The sequence below is a fragment of the Euleptes europaea genome, chromosome 8 (genome assembly GCF_029931775.1).
Source record: "Euleptes europaea isolate rEulEur1 chromosome 8, rEulEur1.hap1, whole genome shotgun sequence".
NCBI lineage: Eukaryota > Metazoa > Chordata > Lepidosauria > Squamata > Sphaerodactylidae > Euleptes > Euleptes europaea.
This window is the reverse complement of record NC_079319.1, coordinates 73457114-73481120: the sequence shown is the minus strand read 5'-3', so window position 1 is coordinate 73481120 and position 24007 is coordinate 73457114. Positions and strand designations below refer to the sequence as shown.

The window sequence follows — 24007 nt, the reverse complement described above, 5'->3', positions numbered from 1 at the left end:
CCTTTTTTAAAAATTAGAAACATTTATTCTTACAATAAAAGGAAAAGGAAAAAAACCCGTAGATATATCATTACTTTGAGAAAACCAAATACTGGTGATACAAATTATTAAAAAACTAAAAAACTAAAACAGCACTAATATAACTAAAATACCCATAGCACATAATCAAATAATACTCTATTTGTCTATTTAACTAAAATCCGCATTATTATTATATCACTCCCTCTCTACAATTTACATTGCATCTGTGCATTTGTGTGTGTGTATAAAAAATCACATTGCATCAACATTAGACACTATATGTATATGTTCTGTGAACATGGCTGTGCAAACAGAATTCAGCATCCTGAGAAACTTAGCTTTAACAAAGTAATGCTGTTATCCTAAACACAAGTCATGCCCTTCTAAATCAATTGAAGTCAAAAGAGTTGGAAGGGTCTAACTGTGCATTCCTAACTGTGCATTCTACGCCCATTTATTTCAATGGGCTTAGACTGGAGTAACTGTCCTTAGGAATGCACTGTAACTGTCCTTAGGACTGTGTTGTAAGTTTCCAGTCTTTATGGCTACAAAGCTCTTACGGTCCCAGTCTATGACCTGAGGTTCCAGGATACTGCACCTTGTTAGTTTGGATCTGGTCAGTATCTGATGGGAGACCTGGGAATTTCTGTGTGCTCCCTTGAGTCCAGTGACAGAAGAAATGTGGGATATAAAAATAAGAATAAGATCAGCTTAGAAGTACACGGGTGGTGCCTGATGAGATCTCAGAAAAGGGCTTGTGGTGCTGGCTAGTATTTCTTGTGCTCAAGGGATAATAAGGGGCCATGGTAAACTTGAGTTAAGCCTGCTGACATTACAACATGGCTCCTTACACCTCTGTAATTATATATAGTCGTAAGATTTAGGGGACCGGAAAATGTATCCAGTGTTTAAAAAAAGGCAGTTAACTCTCATTTCAAATTCCAGCTGGAAGAACTGTAATCTTAGTTCAGTTCCCACTCCAGAAACATCTTTCATGTAGGAAGGATGTATGGAAGGTAAGTTGACATTGTCTGGCGTGTATGTTTGCCAGCTTGTAGATGAACCCCTGTATGTATCAAACCAGTATTGCTCATTACAAGCTCTCAGACCACCTTCAGATGAACTTTATTTAACTGATTCATGGCTCTGTTAACATTCCAAGCTTCCTACAGCATGCTCAGTCCTATTCAGACTGTTTAGACATTTTTTGGGTTGTATTTCCATTTCCTTGCTTTGCAAAGTCACAATTTCCTGCATAGCTTGGGATTCCCCCCTCCCCCCGAGTATGTAGAAAACAGGTTTTATTGCATTCATGATCTGGCATGAGCCAGCCACTTTACTGTCAGTTATAATATAATAGTGATAATGATAAATATTTAAATAGCTTTTGGTAACATTGGTCAGACATTTTGCACATCTGTTGGTCACCTCTTCTTGAAATATAAATGTCTGCACATTCTATTAAGTTGTATTTGTTCTCTTCTTGTTGTATACTTTTTAAGGGGGGGTATACTCCCACATGCTTCCCTATTGGCAGGGAGCACTAATGGCATAACTGCACAACAAACTTAAACTGATTGTCATTTACCGTTCCCAAAGAGCTTGTCGTTCTAGGGATACAAGGAGAGATTGCTGTGGGGAGTATGGGGGGTGCCTATACCTGAGATGCAATATTTCTTCTGCCAGGTCCCCCTCCCCACCATTCTATAGGGTTAATTAAGAACATAAGAAAAGCCATGCTGGATCAGACCAAGGCCTATCAAGTCCAGAAGTCTGTTCACACAGTGGCCAACCAGGTGCCTCTAGGAAGCCCCCAAACAAGATGACGGCAGCAGCATCCTGCCTGTGTTCAACAGCACTTAATATAATAGGCATACTTATCCATGCAGTAAAGAAATACTTCATTGTGGGAAACAATGAGCCATATAATGTGCAAGAAACCTGGCAGAAAAAGACTTTGGAAGAATGGGTAATATTTTCAGCCTGGAGGAATGCACATCTTTGAGAGACTGTCCTTATGCTTTGCTGGGAGAATCTTGAGAAATGCATGGAGCTCTGGCTCCCTCTACTGGATAACTTGTAGGATGTCCATGGAATGGAAACTGATCTGAGAGTTTCCACCTGGGAGGCTTGGCGTGTGATTTTCTAAAGATTCGTTTTTTATTTTACTGAATGAATTTCTAGCGTGCCTTTCTTTAATGTTAAAGTTGAAGAGCAATTGTCGTATATCAAATAATAACTACCAAAAAAAGATGTATCAGAACCATTGCAGTGTAAATGAAATATGGTCTTGTGGCACCTTGAAGACTTAATCTATTTATTCTCTTCATGTGTACCCCACCTTTTCCTCCAATAGGGAACCAAAGTGGCTTACATTTGTTCTCCTCTACTCCTTTTTTATCCTCACAACAATGCAGTGAGGCAGGTTAGGCTGAGTGTGTGTGACTGGCTGAAGCTTCCATGGCAGAACCTGGCTCTCCTGGATCCTCATCTGACACTTGAACCACTACACCACACTAACAACTGCCTAGTGGCATAAATTTTCCTTGACTCATGAAAAAGAGGAAGCAGGGAGGCAGAGAGAGAGGAGCAAGCAGGGAAAGAGAAGCAGAGACTTGGGGGGGGAGTGAAAAAGTGGCTGTAGAAGAAAAATTAGGCAGTAGGAGTGAGAAAAAGGGGGTAAAGCAGAAACTAGGGGGATGGGGTGTCCTCTACCCCACAAATTCTCCTGGATTCCTGTTTATAAATTACTCTTTGCCATTTGATACTATCGTAAGAATTTGAAAGGCGCAAGTTATGTTGCAGTGAAGATATAAATTTGGCTTGGCCACCAAATCTAGGACCAGTTGATGCTATTTATCCCTCACGCACATCTCATAAGAGGCATTTTCCCAAATGGTAATAAAACCAACCAATCATGTGCTTAAACCCTCGTGGGTGGGGAAAGTGCTTAAAAATAAATCATACATAAAGACTGGTAGTCAGCCTGATACATATCTTTCAACATTGTTGAAAGGTTTCCCTTTCCCTCTAGAAGGCTAGAAGTGGTTGGCCCTGATTGCTTGACCATCATGGCCCGAGAGCTGCCACTCCCATTGTGTTTTGTTTTAACATCCAGTCTGATGAAGAGTTCTGGAGAGCTTGAAAGCTGGCACAATATGTGTCATTTTGGATGGTCCTAACAGAAGGTATTATGTGGGTTTTGATTTTGGCTACTGACAATTGTGGAACTTTCATCCCTTGGAGATCCCACAAAGCTGAAGTTTCGTAAACTTATTGCGGAAGCCCAAGAAGGGTATTTTCATGTAGGAGACCTTTGATCCTCTCTTGTCCTCTGTGTGAAGAAGAATTTGTAATGCAAGGAAACACACTGGCTAATGTTTGTTTTTGCATTTGCTGTGCAAGCCTAGTTGTAACAGAAGCTGCTCAAAGCTTCCATGTACAAAAACATCCTAAACTCCTTCTTACAGAGCAAGCAGGGGTAGGCTTGCAAGAGGTTGGAAATGAATGTAATTGTTGTTATAAAGGGTTGGTGTTTGAACCCCTTTCTAGAAATGTTTGCCTAGCCTTCTGATAGCTAACTTCAGGTGGCCACTCAAGACAAAACAATTTAAAACATCCAAGGGCTTTTGGGTCCTAGGCCATTTCCAAATCTGCATTGTTGCTTCCGGTTAAATACCTTAGATCTTTTATGCATGTCTGTTTCACTCACCATCACCCTTGCAACGACTTCAGGTCTTTGGATTATGCATGCCGTTTTGACCATCAGAGGTTGCCTCACTCTCCCCCTGCGTTTCCTCGCATTTTGCCCACATTTTGAGGGACCTGTATTGTATCAAATTTTAAAACATGGGCAAAACGGGTGGAAAGATGATATGGTGACCTCTGACGGTCAGAAATGGCATTCACAATCTATACAAAGACCCGAAGTTGTCACGGGTTACGGCGAGTGAAATAGCCATGCATAAAAGACCTTGGTCTCTTGTCACTTTTATTGGCCTGTTGTATGGAAAGGCCGGATAAGAATATTGTAAAGAATAAACATTTTTATTCGTTGATTGAACTCTTAATACATGCTAATTTTTAAGATCCTGTTCATAATCTATAATTTAATCCATTTAAAATATTAATTTGAAATTTATTTACACACACACACACACACACACATACACACTGGCTTTTCTCCCAGGCATCTAGGACCCATTATAAATAAATTACTAAAATAAAATGTTGACACCTATATATAAAATGTAAACTTTTGGAGGCCAAATGACCTTACAGGTTTTCTGCTTTATTTCTAGGATTGATTACAATCAAAGAGTCTCAAGACATAGAAGCCAGGCTTAATGAAGTAGAGAAGCTTCTCAAGAACATCATAAATATGCCCTGGAAGGTAAGAAGTAAGCTGGTAGGGCTAAGCCATGATGCTTGCACAGTTAACTGTTTCTTTTGGGGGGGGGTTGTAAGAGTTTTTTGGTAAATCCCCCTATCTTTAGTTCTAGGATTTTCCTTCAGAGCTGGATATCATAACATACACACACCCCAGGTTTGTAGAAATGTGTCTTTTAGGTCTCCATGGCCCTGATGTGTGGATTTAAGTATTCTCAGAAGGAGCCATGTTTGTTACTTATATATTGATGATAGATATAAGATGAGATGGTGTTTATTGAATGTTTTCACTATCCCCATTTCAGACTGACTGAAGGCTTTTCCACATGCTTGACTTACTCCTGATTTCCTTGGCAGTTGGTTCAAAATCACTGGAATCGGTTTGGGCATGCTTCTTCCACATTTCTGCCCTCCCTCTGCATTTTTACAGTTGTGGAATCAGTTTATTTTCTTCTGCACATGCCTTGAATAATCAGGATTTGCAAGGGAGGGGGGCTGTCACCATTGGTGGTGTCACAGAACCTTTTTTGTGCATGCTTACAATGGTATGGCTGAATTAAAAAAATACATATGAACAAAAGCTTAGGGGTGAAGGGAAAGAGTGAGGGGCTCCATTAACATACGCAAGGCTGCTGGGGGCAAAGGTGGCCTTTCCAGGGTAGGGGGGGCTGCAGCTGGTTATTGGGGTGGGTCAGGACAAATCCCTCCATTCCTGCCTGTCTTTGCACAGAGATGTATGGAAAGTGCTGTGTTCCTTTTAAACTGCACTACTTTTTTCTGGCACTAGAAGTGGTCACCCTCCCCCCCCACACGCACACACCAGGGCTTTGCATTTTTTAAAAATTCAGCACTAAACAGGCGGTGGGGCGTGGAACAGATCTGCGCCTCCCAGCTGGGAGGCACAGATCTGTTTAAAGACCCCCCCGCGCAGCTTCAGGGAGCTTCCCTGGAGACGCACGGGGTGCCCTTTAAATAGATCTGCGCCTCCCAGCTGGGAGGCACAAATCTGTTTAAAGACCCCCCGCGAGCCTTCAGGGGGCTTCCCTGGAGACGCGCGGGGTGCCCTTTAAATAGATCTGTGCCTCCCGGCCAGGAGGCACAAATCTGTTTAAAGACTCCCCCGCACGCCTTCAGGGGACTGCCCTGAAGGCGCGGGGGGGCCTTTTAAACAGATCTGTAAATCTGTTCCACGCCCCACCGCCCGCCTTCCTGGGAGTCCCGGGAAGAGAGGTGGGGGGTCTTTAAACCCCTCTGCGCTGCCTGCGCAGACAGCGCAGAGGGGCTTGACAACCCACCGCCCGCCTTCCCGGGACTCCCAGGAAGAGGGGCTTTAAACCCCTCTGCGCTGCCTGCGCAGACAGCGCAGAGGGGCTTGACAACCCACCGCCCGCCTTCCCGGGAGTCCCGGGAAGAGGGGCGGGGGCTCTTTAAACAGATCTGCGCCTCTGTTCCACCCCCCCGCGCCTTCAGGGGGGGTTCCCTGAAGGCGCGCGGGGGGGCCTTTAAACAGATCTGCGCCTCCCAGCTGGGAGGCACAGATCTGTTTAAAGGGCCCCCCGCGTGCTTTCAGGGAAGCCCCATGAAGGCTCGCGGGGCCCCCGAATTTTCCCCCGAACTCCGGATCTCGCCCAAATTTCGGGGATCCGAAGCGGGGGAGTTCGGACTTTGGCACAGCCCGAATCAAAACGGGCCGAATTTTGCCGAATCCGAATTTTACGGAATTTTTTTTCAACAGCCCTACTTGTATAATTGGAAGGACCACAGGACCTGCTTCAGAGGAAAGTAATATACCCATGATGGTCGTCATCCGAGACGTCGGGGGGGGGGGAATATATATTAGAACCTTAGCCAGACGGATCAATTCTACATATAATCTCACATCCCCCGGAGGAGATGTGATTTAGTATCTCCTGCAATATCCACAGGTGAGGGTTGCGAGGTGTGGAATTCCGAGTCAGAGACCTGAGTAGCCGTTGCATCGGACTCGGAATGGACTATATCCTTTAATGTAGAAGGAGACCTTGGTTAGAAGAGTCTCCAGGGGGAGTCTTTGCCTCTGCAACGTACGGTTCCGAGAAGGCTCTCGGCGCCAAGAGTCATCGCTGTGCCTATGTCAGAGGCAGCAAGGCGGCCGACTTTGACAATTGCGGGATCGTGTAGAGGACGAGGTGCTACGATGGGTCCCTCTACGCTGCCTGGACCCAGAGTAAGAGGTTGACAAGTGACGAACTGGATTGGTGAGAATGTCGATGCCGAGAATGTAGGCGCCAAGAGATTGTGGGCGTCGAGAGGCCATGGGCATCCTGGGACCCGCTCTGAACAGGAGCAGAGGGGCTAACCAGGGCATCCTGGGGCCAGGGCATCCTGGGACCCGCTCTGAACCGGCAGAGGGATTAACCAGGGAATCATGAGACGTATCCTCAAGCTCCATAGACGTTGTTGCTCTGCACCAAGAGACATCGATGACGATGGGAGATGCCGAGGTGAGTTAGATGCCGATCGGTACCGAGGTGTGCCGGGGGCAAGAAAACTTGGCCGGTTTAATGAGGGTTTTCACCGCTTAGAAGTCCAAAGGGAGGCTTTGTCTCGCCCAGATGCACCTCAGATGTCTTGCCGAGATTCCGAACGGGAAACGTTCCTCAAGGTGGAGGTAACCACTCCGAGGACTCCATGTAAAAGTGATCAGTCCGAGTCTTCAATGCCCTCTGAGTGATCTAGCACAGCTCTTACATGAGGAAGGCAATTTTTCTGTGACAATCGGACTTAATTATTTCTTGAAGAGAGGAACCTTCATAGACTCCATAATGAAGAGAAGCTAAAGACACGTTAATCTGCGTGGCTTCTATGCAGTCCTACATTGGGACTGCGCAGGCCAGCCACTGATAAGATTTGTCAGCTTCTAGCAAAAACGAAAGTGAGAGAGCTCCCCCTCCCCTCGGGGCATGTAGCCTTCCCACCTAACGGTCACATGACCCAGGGGGAGGGAGCACTCTCCCCTCCAGTTCTCTTTCTGCCGCCATGGAATTATTATTCAATAATAATTATTAGAATTATTATTCAAGAAATAATTAAGTCCGATTGTCACAGAGAAACTGCCTTCCTCATGTAAGAGCTATGCTAGATCACTCAGAGGGCATTGAAGACTCAGACTGATTACTTTTACATAGAGTCCTCGGCGAGGTTACCTCTACCTTGAGGAAAATTCCCCGTTCGGAAACTCGGCAAGACATCTGAGGTACGTCTGGGTGAGATAAATCCTCCCTTCGGACTTCTAATCGGTGAAAACCCTCATTAAACCGGACAAGTTTTCTTTCCCCCGTCACTCGGAATGCGAAGTTGCCTCGGCGCCGACCCGCACCGGCATCACCTCTGTACCGATCGGCATCTAACTCACCTCGGCATCTCCCATCGTCGCCAATGTCTCTTGGTGCCGAGTGACAATGTCTACGGAGCTTGAGGATACAGAGCTTGATGATTCCCTGGTTAACTCCTCTGCCTGTTCAGAGCGGGTCGCAGGATGCCCTGGTCCCAGGATGCCCTGGTTAGCCCCTCTGCTCCTGTTCAGAGCGGGTCCCAGGATGAGCAACAGCTCCGCACTCAATTCCTTTTGCAGCCACATAAGGGCGTTGCTATTCCGACTCCGGACAAGTGGCGCCTACGGCCTCTCGGAGCCCACGGCCTCTCGGCGACCCTCTCGGCGCCCACGGCCTCTCGGAGCCTACTGCATCTCTCAGCGCCCACGGCCTCTTGGCGCCCACGGCCTCTTGGACCCTACGACACCGTAAAGGTCACCTAGCCTCCCAGCAGACCCTGTCCAGGTGGATTACCTCAGCCATTAGACTGTCTTATGAGAGAGCACATGTGGATTGCCCAGACATGATCAAGGCGCACCCCACAAGAGCTTACGCTGTCTCCTTCGCCTTTTTGTCTAAAATCAACCTCCGAGACATCTGTCAAGAGGCGACGTCGTCGACCCCTTCTACTTTCATGAAGCACTATGCGGTCGATGTGGATTCATCTAGAGAGGCAGCAGTGGGATATGCCTTCTTGCAGTCATTGTTTCGGTGACTGTCCCACACCCACCATCCGGGCAACCGAGCTTTCTACTCTCCCAATGTGGGACTGCATAGAAGCCACGCAGATGAAAGCAGAGTTTCACTTACCTGTAACTTGTTCATCTGGTGGATCTTCTATGCAGTAACACATCCCTCCCTCCTTCCCCGCTGTGGGACCTCTCCACAATACACGTGGGTGGTTCCGTGGCGGCAGGTTGGAGAAATGGAGGGGAGAGTGCTCCCTCCCCCTGGGTCGTGTGACCATTAGGTGGGAAGGCTACATGCCCCGAGGGGAGGGGGAGCACTCTCACTTTCGATTTTGCTAGAAGCTAACAAATCTTATCAGTGGCTGGCCTGCGCCTGCGCAGTCCCAATGTGTTACTGCATGGAAGATCCACCAGATGAACAACAGTTACAGGTAAGTGAAACTCTGTTTTCCATAAGCTGTGTGTTCTTTCTCCAGAATAACCCATCCGTATGTTGTAATTCATGTGTGATTTTCTAAACATTTGGCACTGATTATAGAGCTATTGCCAGTGGCGTTCAGAGCATTTACATCTACGTTTATTTTCAGCAGTTGAGGCTGCAGCAAATTAGAGGGTGTAACCGAGTAAAACATAGGCAACCTGTTCTTTCAGTCAGTTGCTTAATTATGTTGTGCTCTTCAAAAAGTGTTACAAAATGTCTGTAGTTTCAAAAGGGAAGGACCCAGTTACTAGAAAAGGTGACCATTCCACGAACTGTTGGTTATTTTTGGTGTTCACTAGCAATACAGTACTATCTCAGTGGAGGTTTGAAAGCTTGAGACAATCTCCCATATTCCTCAGTTGCTAATGAGCAATTGAACTCTCCTGCCCACATGTTTCTCCATTTATTTCAATGGATTGAACAGATCAACACATGTGTTTCTCAGTGAAGTATATGCAGACGTTCATTGGGAATTGGGAGGATATTTTCCCCATCTCCATAAGATTTAGCCCACTAAACAGCCAAGAGGAATGATATTATATACCTGGAAGTGACACAATGGAACTCTAGAAATTCCCCAAATCTCTATGGAATTCCTAGGGTGCTGAGACATCACTTCTGGGTACTCAGTCGGAAGTGACATCACATGACACTGCTTCCTGCACCCCATTTTGCTCCCATTGGAGCAAAGAGCCCCACCAGTGCTTGGAGCCTGGGCATGGGAGATTGTCTGCTACCCCATTAACATCTGCCTAAAGCAGCAGAATAATATACCTGCAGTATAACCATAATGACACTATGTGATGAGATAAAGTCTGTATACCTCATCCTAAGTGTTATTTTGTGGAGCAGTATGTCTTAGAACGCTGTTTATGTTTGGAGGGCCAGACTTCAAACAGAACTGCCTCTTAAGCAGAGTGACACCCTTCTAGGTTCATTGAGGTTTATAAGGCTATAACCCCTCTTAGGATTGCACTGTTAATTGTATAGAAGGGGCTTGGAGGGAGGTATTTAATTTTATAAACAATAAGGGTACCTGAGGGAGAGCTGTGAAATCCTTTTATCCCCAAGTGCTTTTCACCCAGTGTAGCATGTTACAAAAATGGAACTCTGTAAAGGAAAAATGTGCTCACAGAGTCAAGCGGCACGGAGAGGACAGGTTCTGCATTCCTTTCTAACATCTCTTCTGCTTTTAAAACTGCCCCACCCTGCCTTTGATTTAGGATTGTACTGTAAATCACGGAGACAGTTACACCTTTGTAAGTACATTGAAATCAGTGGGCTTGGAAGGGTGTAACCATGCTTTGGTTACACCATGCAGTTTGGTTACCCATGCAGTTCCAGTTTCATCATCATGTACGGCTGTTACCATCATGCCTGATCTGATCCCAAAAATTAAATCTTGGACACACTTTTCTTTAGTCCTAATTCTCTCTTTAATCTTTCCCCACAGTACTCCAGATCTGAAGTTGTCCTCACTTTCTTCGAAAGATCTCCTCTAGACCAGGTGCTAAAAAATGACAACATCCATAAAATTCAACCAACTTTTCAAAGCCCAGTTAAAATATCAGGTAAGATTGAGCAACTTGACTTCAGCGCATGCTACGATGAATAGTAGTGGTTGTTTCTCCTCCCTAACTGTATTGGCCAAAAGAGGTTTGCTTTCACTACGGCTAGTGTAATATAGTGGTTAGAGAGTGTGGGAGTCCCAGTTTCAAATCCCCACTCTGCAGTCAAAGCCTGCTGCATAACCTTGGGCTAGTCACATTTTCTCAGCCTAACCTACCTCAAAGGGTTGTTGTGAGGATAAAATGGAGGAAAGGAGAACAATGTAAGCCACTCTAAATTGCCATTGGGGAGAAAGACAGGGGGCGAAAACGCATGGTCACTTAGCCCAGTTCCAGCCCAGTTCCATCCCCGTTCCACCCAGGATCAAATGAACCCACATTACCTGGAATGAGCAGGGACTAAACTATGTGCAAATGGATCCATGTAAACAGAAAATGCGGGTTCCTGCTGAGTAAGCCCTCCGCCCCCCCCAGCTCCTGGTGATTGGTCCTTTCGAATTGACTAAAGGAGGCTCCCCCCCGCCGCTTGTAATTTTAAAAGCATTTTAAGAACTAAAAAACAAAAAACGGAGCTACCTGAAAGAAGGGAGGGGGGAATCCAAGCCTCATTTTAAAAAAGACTTTCTTTTTCTCAGAAAAAGCTCCCAAGTAGCAGCAGGCAGGAAACAGTTGAATCCCTGCCACTTCAAACACTGCTTTGCGATTGGCTGTGAGAGATGCCAATCATCTGTGTTTTCCCCTGTTTCTGTTTCTCCCAGAAGAGGAATGGGAAAGCGCGGGTTCATTTCGCTTCGATAAAGGGCTGAAAGAAGATTAAATAAGGTATCGTCCGTTTGCGAAGGTTTGATCCTGGGTGAAACTGGGAGGGAGCTGGGCTGGAACGGGGCTGGAATGGGGCTAAGTGACCATGCGTTTTCGCCCAGGGTGTAGCTCAAGTAAATAAATAAATAAATTCTTGATATGATAACCCCTCGATTCTTATTTTCTTTATTCTTTCAAATTGCTGCTTTATTTCTCACTGTCCTATAATTTCTTTGTGAAATGGTTTACCATTGCAGACATGATACTTGGGAGGGAGTGCAGTCCAATTTTCTGTGCTGGTCCTACAGCACAAGAAAGGCAGCCAGGGTAGTAACACTTTCCACTCGTGTCTCATGCTTCTGAACTGAGTTAGATGCTGCCAAATCGCTGCCTGTTGTCAAGTTGTCCATACTGAACGTTGAAACAATAGCTCTTGCTATATCGGTTCTTGTAATGTTCCACTGCTCAGACCCCTTTTCATTCACTTTCTCTTTAATTCCTTCTTGGATCAGATGAATATCTCATACTGTATCATTATAAAAGATCCCTGTTCTGTTATGGTTAATGTATTTCTAGAGCGTTAAGAGCCCAAGAATTAGAACGATCGATGCTGTTTACCACAAACTATTCTCAGCATCTGTCATTCTGGACCACAGAAATGAACAAACCATGAAGAATGCGGTTTTCATGCTGATCAAGAGACATGCCCAAATGTAGGACTTCTGCATTCGGTTTGCAAAGCACGGGGCAGATTTGTCGATAAATGCCTGTTTCGTTAACATGAAGAGACCACAAATCAAAGTCCCAAGAACTTTAAAGCTAGGGAAGGCTGCACCTCATTCCATTTGATGTCCTTAATCAAGGCATTTTAGTTTTCCCCTGCAGTATTCCTCAGAGTCTGGATAGCCGCCCCAAGGAATATTTCTCCGTCAATATTGCTGCTTTAAACAGCTGTCTGGACTCTTATGTAAAGTCCAAGGTTCTTAAGTTTGTGCTTGATTTCCTTAAAAGAAGTTCTTTCAGAACTGAGAAGACATCCAACCCAGTGGATGCCTTTTTGAATCCCCACGAGCAAAAGCCTGTCACAGAATAATAATGCCTGAGCACTCAGCAGTAGCATACAGACACATGCAAAATAATACTCCTGGGGCCTCTTGAAAGCAAACAGACAGCTTCTTACTGGCCTGTATCAAATTGCTCAGGAGCTCTCTATTTTCCTCCCAAGGCTCCCTCAGGCTTGGTATGTTGTGTGTGTGCAGCAGAAATCTTCGTGCCGCAGGCCTGTGTGGAGGCGAATCAGGGTTTTGAATGCTCATATGTTAAAAACTCCCTGCAAATAGAAAACCTGCACACCAGGTGGATAGTAATTTTTCCTTGATAGGCTATTTTTCTGTTTTCAAAGCACTGCTTAAAAAAAAAAAGCATTCAGAAGGGATATCCCCACTCATAATCTAAAACTATACAATCCATCGTGGCACCTCATCCTGCTGCATGCCGAGACCCAGCCTTAGCATTCTCTTTTGGGCAAGTGCAGTTCCCGTGCACTTCACTCTCCTAGCCTGGTCACATATTTATCACACCCTTCCGACACAGAGTTCCGGGTGATTTACATGCCAGCGTAGTGTAGTGGTTTAGAGCGGTGGTTTGGAGCGGTGGACTCTGATCTGGTGAACCGGGTTTGGTTCCCCGCTCCTGAGTTTGATCCTGACAGAAGTTGGTTTCAGGTAGCCGGCTCAAGGTTGACTCTGCCTTCCATCCTTCCGAGGTCGGTAAAATGAGAACCCAGCTTGCTGGGGGTAAAGGGAAGATGACTGGGGAAGGCACTGGCAAACCACCCTGTAAACAAAGTAAACATCAGGATGTGATGACTCCCCATGGGTCAGGAATGACCCGGTACTTGCACAGGGGACCTTTACCTTTTTTTTTTTTTTTTACACACAAAGCCAGCTGGGTGACCTTGGGCTAGTCACACTCTCTCAGCCCCACTTACCTCACAGGGTGTCTGGTGTGGGGAGGGGAAGGTGATTGTAAGCCGGTTCCTCTTCTTCCTCCTCCCTCCCTCCCTCCTCCTCCTCCTCCATTATCATCATCTTATTTGGTTTTCCCTGTGAGGGAGGTTAGCCTGAGAGAGAATAACTGGTTCAGTGCCACCCAGTGAGCTTCATGAGTGAGTGGGGATGCGAACCCAATCCTAATCTACTGCTTATCATGCCACCACATGGGCTGTTCTACTTCCTTCTTTTACAAGCATCCTGCACAGACTAAGAAGGTTGTACCTTGCCACCCCTCCACCCCACCCCGGGGTGCCTGACATAAAGTGGTGTAATAGAGTGTTAGACTTTGTCCCAGGGAGCCATGAAGCTTACCATAAATGAAGCTTAGGGCCATAAATGTCTTTCCAGCCACCTCCCAGCGTTGTTAGAAAGATAAAAACTGGGATGAGGGAATAGCGATACATTCTTCGCAGAACTGAATGGGGAAAGGATGGGATAAAAACAGATATGTTCCTATTTTTTTACAATCTTTGCTTATCTGTATGCTTTCAGTGTTACTCAAGTCTCATATGAACAGGATTTTACTACTTTAATGCTTGTATTTGTATTTATCCTTTTTCCACCCCTATATGATCACTTGAAGTCGCTTTCAGAACCTGTGTATGTGTGTGTGTGTTAAGTGCCGTCAAGTTGCTTCCGACTCATGGTGACCCTATGAATCAATGTCCTCCAAAATGTCCTATCTTTGACAGCCTTGCTCAGATCTTGCAAATTGAGGGCTGTGGCTTCCTTTATTGAGTCAATCCATCTCTTGTTGGGTCTTCTTCTTTTCCTGCTGCCCTCAATTTTTCCTAGCATGATTGACTTCTCCAGTGACTCTTGTCTCCTCATGATGTGACCAAAATACGATAGCCTCAGTTTAGTCATTTTAGCTTCTAGGGTCAGTTCAGGCTTGATTTGATCTATAACCCACTGATTTTTTTTTTTTTTGGCACTCCATTGTATTTGTAACACTCTCCTCCAACACCACATTTCAAAAGAATCTACTCTTTTCCTTTCAGAACCTGGCAAGGTAAAATTCCCTAGTGGTTTTGCTGGAATGGATGAAATTAAAGTTACAATTGTTAAGGCAGCTTTTGACCTTGGAAGAGAAAAATCTGGCCATGAGTCATACAAAAGGGTTTCAGGAGGAAAGAAAAATACATTCTGGTATTCTGCTCACATTTCTCATTGGGTCTGCTGCAACAGCTTTTGTCCTCAAGAGAAGTGCGGGGGGGAGGGAATTTTGTATTCACTACAGAAAATTTGGTTCCTGTTCAGACTAAAGAGGGGAACAACTCAGGCCTCCCAGATGGAAACAAATTTAAATCTCAAACAGAAGTCTCTTTCTGCCTTGCAGTCTTTTGTTGCAGAACATGAGTCATACTTTAAGTGCACATCCTGGGAAGAAGAAGGCAAGTGGGGGACGGGGGGGGGGGGGCGGCGGCAGTGATATTGATAGAAAACTAACAATGCCTGTGTTATGGTCAGCTTGGAACAAACCAAAAAACAGATCGAAAGTCAGAGTAATTCTCCATATTAAGTCTGAATGAAGTTAATGAAAGGATGTTTTAAAGAGTGAAAATAATAGGAGTTCAAGTTGTAGTCATGTCGATTTGACACAATGAGCAAAATCTTCAGGGGGTCACAGACTAACTTTTCTGACACTGAATTGAGAAATTCTCCATTATTTTTGCAAAAAAATGTAATGGACAAGGAAGGGCCTTTTATTGCTCCCCCCCCCCCCAAGTGGCTCAGTGGTAGAGCATCTGCTTAGCATCCCAGGTTCAATCCCCAGCATCTCCAGTTAAAGGGACTAGGCAAGTAGGTGATGTGAAAGACCTCCACCTGTGACACTGGAGAGCCGCTGCCAGTCTGTGTAGACAATACTGACTTTGATGGACCAAGGATCTGATTCAGTATAAGGCAGCTTCATGTGTTCAAAGCCATGTTGCCTAACTGTGATAGTCCTTTCCAGATGCTAGAGCTACAGCTGCCCACATTAACTGAGCTGTAGGAAATTTGCATACTCTGTCGTATCTGATTTTTTTCTCTTTTGTCGTCAAGGTCAAGTCACATCTGACTTATGGCAACCCCATAGGGTTTTCAAGGCAAGAGACTTTCAGAGGTGGTTTGCCATTGCCTGACTCCATATTATGACCCTGGTATTCCTTGGAGGTCTCCCATCCAAGTACCTGCCAGGGTCAACCCTGCTTTGCTTCTGAGATCTGATGAGATCAGTCCAGCCTAGGCTATCCAGGTCATAACTGTATCTGTCAGAAAAAGAGTAAACTATGACAGATAAGTCAAAAGCCATTATTGTACAAACACTCTTTTAATAATTCAAATATACAATATACACATTTTGAACAACTGAAGGGCAGTAACTGATAAAATACAATTCGGATGACTACTGACAAAATCCAAGTGTTACACAGCATCCATGGGTAGACTGTCATCCAGAGAGCCATAATGGTCCTTTCCCTCAAGGAACACTCTTCATAAAGTCACACGTTTAACGGTTTTTACAATATAAAGCCCACTGTCAGAATACACAAAAATAAGAACTCTTTACACACCCTCTTCAGAGGTGTGTAAAGAGTTCTTATTTTTGTGTATTCTGGTGTCATCAAAAGACTTTCAGGGATCATTCATATGATCTTTTGAACCTGCGGCAGCTGTGGTTTCGAGACGATTTTCACTGTACTGTTGAGGTTCTGAACTACCTGTGTGAAAACTTTCTGCTGCTGCCCATCAGGTGCCACACTGGTTCTCCCTTTGGCAGCACATATACTAAGGAAAGGTACCAAGTTGAACCCAGACTGGCATTTCTTATGCCACTGCAACTGAAGCTTATACAGTGTGATACAGCCTGCGAAACTGATTCAGGCTCAAATCGTTGTGGGCGTCACATGTCAAGGGGCAGTGCGTGTGAAAGTCAGCTCGGATTGAATAATATTTTCAGCTGCTGCAGGTTCAAGTAGTTGTGTCAATACCCCCTGAGTTTATTTTAATGAGGCCTGTTCCAGTTCATGCGGGTTGTGTTTGACATGATAATCTTTAGCAGCCGTTTCGAACAGTGGTGAACCATTATGCAGAGTAAATTCAAGGAGAACGAAACTGCTGTGGTTTAACTGGTTTTAGAAGTGTGGGAAGGGCTCTAACTATTTTCGGCGCCCCCCTCCAATCTTTCCTTTTTAGTTTATCTCACTAATGTGTTGCAACCTGGGACTAGGTGAAGAAGACTGTTAGATGTGACCATGTGATTCTTTGCAGATAATTCCAGAGGGATAGCCTCCTTAGTCGGTTGTAGCAAAATCACACAGGACTCCAGCAGCAGTAGTAATCAGTTCAATCTGAGAGGGTGTGAGACTCTCTCAGTCCTGGATTTTGTTTTTACCTTATTGATGGATTTTGTTTTCACTGGCCTCTCTTTGTAACATTCCCCCACGCTTTTCTGCTGGATATTTAACCAGGCCTAACGGATGAAGAGCCCAGTGGCGCAGAGTGTTAAGCTACAGCACTGCAGTCAATAGCTCTGCTCATGACCTGAGTTCGATCCCGACGGAAGTTGGTTTCAGGTAGCCAGCTCAAGGTTGACTCAGCCTTCCATCCTTCCGAGGTCGGTAAAATGAGTGCCCAGCTTGCTGGGGATAAAGGGGAGATGACTGGGGAAGGCACTGGCAAACCACCCCATAAACAAAGTCTGCCTAGAAAATGTCAGGATGTGACGTCACCCCAGGGGTCAGGAATGACCTGGTGCTTGCACAGGGGACCTTTACCTTTTTTAACGGATATACTCTCCTGTGTGTCTGAGGAAGTGAGCTCTGACACGCAATGGAAGCTGAATTGGATGCTGAGCCCTCCTCAAAATAGACTTCCTAAGTTTTCTATTGCTAAAGTTTTCCCTAATGTGTAGAAATGAGTAGAAATGCTTGTAAGAAAATTTATGGATTTTGTCTTTTTTAAAAAGAATTAGCTTCTTTCAATTCAACATGTTCTCTTGACAGCTGTATCATCTGTTAGAGAGCGCTCGGTTCTGTCTGACTTTCTGGATCTAGTCTGCAGTTTTGATGTTTCACTGTCACCTTTCCTTCTTCCACAGAAATCATGCGCTCCAATGGGTTTTGTTTAGCCAATACTGAAACAATAGTTATTGATCACAGTATACCAAATGGAAAAGACAAAAACTTGGATGTAGATTCAGCAGAACACTTGTAAGTATTCATGATCTTTCAACACACCCATCTTTGCCAGTTCCCAACATTTTACATTTGTTCACATTGTCACATTGATAAGAGTGACAAAAAGTTTGAATATTGAGAAGTGGATTTCCCCATTTCACCACACTCTGACCAAAGCATGATCTGATTTTTGGGATGGAGATGCAAAACGCCAATGTGTTTCCCACACTACTGAGACTAGATGATTTAGGGGAAAGTGGTGGGTACCGGGAGGCAGGGAAATTTGAGAAGGAATGGGAGCAGGTGTGAAGCCGATGATGGGGAAATAAGATCTGGAAGAGGGGGAGCATCAAGGAGCCAGACCCCACCACTGCCTCCCCCACCTCCATTTTATCCTCAATGGCCACCAAGCCCTTTTTTGTCCCCACTACGGAGAAAAGTGGGGTATAAGTATCTAAATAAATGTGGTGATGGAAAGTGCCGTCAAGTCACAGCTAATTTATGGCGACCCTGTAGGGTTTTCAAGGCAAGAGACATTGGGAGGTGGTTGGCCATTGCCTGCCTCTGCATGGGCTGAGAGTGTTCTGAGAGAACTGAGACTGGCCCAAGGTCACCCGGCAGGCTTCATGCGGAAGGAGTGGGGAAGCGAACCCGGTTCTCCAGATTAGAGTCCACCACTCTTAGCCACTACACCCCGCTGGCTCTCATCTAAATAAATACCATCTGTAAAATATCACTGGCCTTGTTTAGTTTAAAATAATACTTACCCTTCCCTGTGACAGCTCCCTGAGATGGTCAGTCAGTCTTTATTGCATCAAAAAGAAGCCATAACAACAGCACAATGATTCCATCAAAATAAGAACAAGAAATGTCTACAAATTTTCATAGAAGAAACTAAAATACATAAAAATCATTTAAGATATCACAAAATAAAACCATGATCATGCACTTTACAGTCTTAAGAGCTAAATGACCCAGAGTGGAGTAATTAGTGTGCAGGTTAACTGTGCTTACGTCAGTATGCCTCATCTTTATTTTTCTAATGGCAGCAAACAAACCTTGCCATTCAGAAAGAAGTGAATTTATTCCTATCTGCCAGTAGTAATACTAGTTTATCCTGATCTGACCTTCCAGGGAAGCAATATATAATGGTCCACAGAAATCTTTTGTGATCTGACTCAAAATCTCAGGCACTGGAATGTGACATGGGATAAATCTTCAGTAGACCTATAGTCATAAGAGCAGACTCGTTCCCTATATGGAGTCCCATTGAAGTGGCCTTCTGAAATGGCAAGCGGTAGAATATCTAGAGGTGCCTTAGTGAAAGCTTTCCTGGGCTCATAATTCATTATATCAGTAAAGTATGCTGGAAGAATGCTCTGAGATTTTTCTTTGTTCGTTTGACCTTTACTGCTGCAAGGTATCTGAGCATATAAACATTATAATGTATTTGAACATACCAAAGAAGAGATTACAGAACCACAATCCATTTGCGTCTTTCAATCCCTCTTCTAATATGAAATCCAAAGTTTAGGGTTCAGAGTCCTTACCATTTTTCACTGTGATGTGTGGTGCAGGGAATTAATGTGTAAATTGTCTTACATCCAAGTGATATTTAACAACACGGGGCCATTAAAGATCAGGTTACAGCAATTCTCCGTTCCATCATATGTGATGTTGTCTTTCCTTTATTTCCAGGCTGCATGTGTATGTGTGTGTAAAGTGCTGTCAAGTTGCAGCCAACTTATGGTGACCCCATAGGATTTTCAAGGCAAGTGATTAAGCAGAGGTGGTTTGCCATTACCTTCTTCTGCAAGGTCCTCCTTGGTGGTCTCCCATCCAAGTACTGACCCTGCTTAGCTTCTGAGATCTGATGAGATCAAGCTATACTATACCATTCCACATCCCTGCCTAGGCTGCTTAGCTCTCCTCTATTAATCTGGAATATATAATGCTCTTGTTGTTGTTGTTTTTAATGGTAAATTAACTATAACACCCACCGTATGACTACCCCATATAGGGCAAAGACAGTGTGCTATTCATGCTGATTTGGAGATTGTACTGGTATAGTGCTATACAGCCCTGACATGGGTAGCCCAGGCTAACCCAATCTTGCCAGATCTCAGAAGCTAGGTAAACTTGAGTTAGCCTGCTGTCAGTAAATTAGCAAACATAGACCAGCAAATTTAAATTGCATGCAAATAAATGAGTCACAAAGTAGTCTTCAATTATGAAACATATATTAGAGCATATATATTCTCATGTAGTTCAGGTGCACTTACAATCCGTGTGCACTTCTATCAAACAACGGATAACATTCACCGTGTCAAAAAAGTCCCATGCACTTTCAACTATGTGCTCCGTAGGATAAGCAATCAGGAAATGTTTTCCTGTGTCCAAGAGGTAAGAGAAATCGTCTTTGCTACAGAAGACCGGTATCCTTTCTGTTTCGGCTTGACATAGCCTTCCTCAGGGACCACTGTACAATTTAAACATACCATATAATCACATGCAGTATATCGGCATTACATATAGGATACAGCACGATACACAGAGTAACATAATATAAGCAAAACAAACAGTACTTACACGCTGGCTGTTAATAACCTGCTTCAGCGTTGGAAATGTCGCCATGTTTACAGAGCTTTATATAGAAACTGATCATGTGATCTTAACAAGCACTGTTTTGGGCTTAAAGATACAGAGTCTCAATATACAATTATAGAAACATATTACAAGAAGCATGCCAAATCCAGTGATGTGTTTAAGCCTTTAGGCTGTAAAGTCTCAAATAATAAGATGTACTTTGATTCCTGGCGTCTTAAGATTAATTCAATATCAGTTCTGTCATATTTATGTGTATTAATAAACCGCCATATTACAAAAAAGGACAGTTCCTCATCTGAGTGGTTTTTGTCTAAAAAATGCGGAGTTAGTGGTGCCTCCAAAACCCGATTCCGAATTCTGGACCTGTGTTCGCTTATTCGATATTTAATAGGTCTTAAGGTTTTGCCAATGTACCAATATTGGCATGTACATTTAATTCCATAAATAAGGTACCGCGAGTCACAGTTATTAAAGGTGTTTATAGTAAACGTGCCACCAGTTACAGGGTTAGTTATCTCGCGTACCGTTAACATATATTTGCAGCTTTGACATGAGCCGCATTTAAAATTTCCATTCGGGAGAGTGGAGGTGGATTTATTTTGAGGCATCGCATTTACCAACATATCTCTAAAAGATCTGGTTCTTTTATAAGCCATGCGTGGTGGAAGCTGGCAACCCGGTAAATGCTGTACTAAGTGCCAGTGTTTTAATATAATTTGTCTAATAATTGGCGACATAGACGTGAACTGTAACACACAGGTTACTCTCGTGTTTATTTGGGCAGGAGTTTCAGTTAGCAGTTTCTCTCTCGGTTTTAGGTGGGCTTTAGCCTTAGCCTGTCTTAAAATATTTGGCCCTGGTTAGTACTTGGATGGGAGACCTCCAAGGAAGTCCAAGGTTCCTACACAGAAGCAGGCAATGGCAAACCACCTCCCAATGTCTCTTGCTTTGAAAAACTCTATGGGGTCGCCATAAATCGGCTGTGACTTGACAGCAAAAAAAAAGTGTTATACACTTTTTTAAAAATCTGTCAACATTGTAGAAATGATTGGCTTTTGTGCCAGAAGAGAGGTTTAAGGATAGCAGCCATATTAAATAGTAAAACAGAGTTGTCATAGTTAGTTCTGTTGACAGTTTAATTGTCATTTGTAGGAGAAAGGGAAGCTCTGCTGTGGCAGGTGATTGATGAGTCACTTAAATAATGTTAATTAATTACAGGATAGCAGTTTCTTCAAGAATTTTAAATATTTGTGGCATGAATACTGAACTCTCCATCAGTCAAGACCAATAGAAGAAGAAAAAGAGAGGAAGCAGAGAAATACTTGAAGGAAAAAAAAAATCTTACAATACAGTGGATCGGGGGTTGATCTGGAATTGCTAGTGCAGAAGGGCCCCCCAACCTTTTTGAGCATGTGGGCACCTTTGGAACTCTGACCCAGGGTGATGGGTGCAACCACAAAAATGGCTGCCATGAGAGGCAGAGCCAATCCTAAAGTTGTTGCATCAGGAGTCAGAGCCACACAGATGGAGGAAGCCCAAGTGCAGGGGAGAAGAGTGGTATTTTTTTAAAGAAAAAATACACTGGGAAACAGGAATGAGGGAGATAATTTATTTATTTACATTATTTATGGTCCGCTTTTCTCACTGGACTCAAGGCTGATTACACAGAGTGAGTTAATATGATCAACAGGATGGGACATTCAGTGAACAGTGAAATAGGATTTGGGTTGTAGAACCAATCAAAAATCTAAAAAACAGAACTGAAGTAAAGCATAAGTGTTAACATGGCACATTATGGCAGTTAAGGGGAGACATGATGTGTGTGTGTGTTAAGTGCCGTCAAGTCGCTTCCGGCTCATGGCAACCCTATGAATCAGTGTCCTCCAGAATGTCCTATCTTTGACAGCCTTGCTCAGATCCTGCAAATTGAGGGCTGTGGCTTCCTTTATTGAGTCAATCCATCTCTTGTTGGGTCGTCCTCTTTTCCTGCTGCCCTCAACTTTTCCTAGCATGATTGTCTTCTCCAGTGACTTTTGTCTTCTCATAATGTGACATGATAGAGGTCTATAAAATTATGCATGGTCTGGAGAGAGTGGACACTTTTCTCCCACTCTCATAATATTAGAACGTGGGGTCAGCTGCTGAAGTTGGAGGGGGAGAGATGCAAAACAGATAAAAGGAAGTATTTCTTCACACAACACAGATAAATGGTGGAACTCCCTGCCCCAGGATGTGGTGATGGCTGCCAACTTGGAAGGCTTTAAGAGGGGAGTGGGCATGTTCATGGAGGAGAGGGGTATTCATAGCTACTAGTCAAAATGGATACTAGTCATAATGCACACCTATTCTCTCCAGGATCAGAGGAGCATGCCCGTTATATTAGTCGTCTTGTTTGTGGACTTCCTAGAGGCACCTCGTTGGCCGCTGTGTGAACAGACTACGGGACTTGATGGACCTTGGTCTGATCCAGCAACTCCTTTCTTATGTTATTATGTTCTTATTATATGATGCAAGATAACATAGTAGGATCCTGTTTACAGCAAACCATACATAGTAGTTTAGACCACAGGTCCTACCTAATAATTTGACCAAGAAACTTTGTGAATTATTTTGTACACTGCTGTCCTGTTGCCTGCATAGAAAAGCCCTCTTAAACAGTTCAGTTTGGCATAGTTTGAGGAGAGCCAGGAGAGTGGGAGCCTTCCTGACCTCCTCAGGTGGACCATTCCACAAGGTGGGGGCCACATTGGAGAAGGCACATGTAGGGGCAGTTGTTGATTTTACCCGTTTGAAGGTTGGTACCTGCAAAAAGCCCTGCTCAGATGAGTGAAGCTGTCATGGCAGAGCATATGAGGAGAGATGGTTTAGCAGGTATGAGAGTCCAAGGCCATGAAGGGCTTTGTATGTGATAGCCAGTACTTTAAATTGAGCCCAGTAACTGAGGGACAGCCAGTGGAATGACTGCAGAATGAGAGAAATATGAATGCTCCATCTAACTCCAAATAATAGCCAAGCTTCTGCATTCCACACCAGCTGGAGTTTCTGAACTGATTTTGAGGGGAGACCAATGTACAGTGCATTACAGTAGTCTAGCCTCTATGTCACCATGGCATGGATCCAGGTGGCCAGATGATCAGCAGTATCAAGGTAAAGGGGTATTTTTTTGAGCTAGGCTGAGTTGAAAGAAAGCCTTTTGTCCAACTGCATTAACTTCTCCATCAATAATGTTGGATCCCGAGGCTCTTAACTGAGTAGGCAAGGGTCAGATGGACCCCATAGAAAGCGAGGAGCATAATGTCCTTCAAGACTCTGCCTTCCCAACCAGCACTACATCTGTCTTTCCAGGATATAGATTCAGTTTGTTCACTCTTAGCCATTTAACCACAGCAGCCAGGCAGCAATTGAGGATCTCTGCTGCACCACCGGAGGTTTTGGATAAGGATATATATAGCTGTGTATCATCCGCATATTGGTGACAGCCAACCCCAAAACTACGAATGGTTTGACTGTGGTAGCATCTGCCAGTGAAACATTTTTTTAAAAAAAAATCTGCAGTCAGTAATTCACATGCCCAGTGGCCAACCAGATGTCCTGCTGGACAAAAACTATACCTGGCCCCACCTACTTTCCAAAAACAATTGGCAGGTGCCGGGAAAGGTGTTGGCGGGCACTGCCACATTGGGGAACCCCCGTGCTAGTGTTTCGATCCTCACAGAGAGCCAGCGTGGTGTAGTGGTTAAGGTGTCAGACTAGGATCTGGGAGACCCAGGTTCGAATCCCCACTCTGCCATGGAAGTTTGCTGGGTGGCCTTGGGCCAGTCACACACTCTCGGCATCACCCATCTCACAGGGTTGTTGTGAGGATCAAATCGAGGAAAGGA

The 24007-nt window shown here is 44.4% G+C and overlaps 1 protein-coding gene across 1 annotated transcript in view; it reads left to right on the top strand.

Annotated features, from left to right (window-relative positions):
- Nucleotides 1–24007, top strand: part of PXDC1 (PX domain containing 1) — a 43625-nt gene that overhangs the window by 13057 nt on the left and 6561 nt on the right. The window contains exons 2-4 of the mRNA XM_056854706.1: nucleotides 4323–4414; nucleotides 10387–10504; nucleotides 17441–17552. Coding sequence (XP_056710684.1) covers nucleotides 4323–4414; nucleotides 10387–10504; nucleotides 17441–17552 — 322 coding nt within the window. The remainder of the gene's footprint in view (nucleotides 1–4322; nucleotides 4415–10386; nucleotides 10505–17440; nucleotides 17553–24007) is intronic.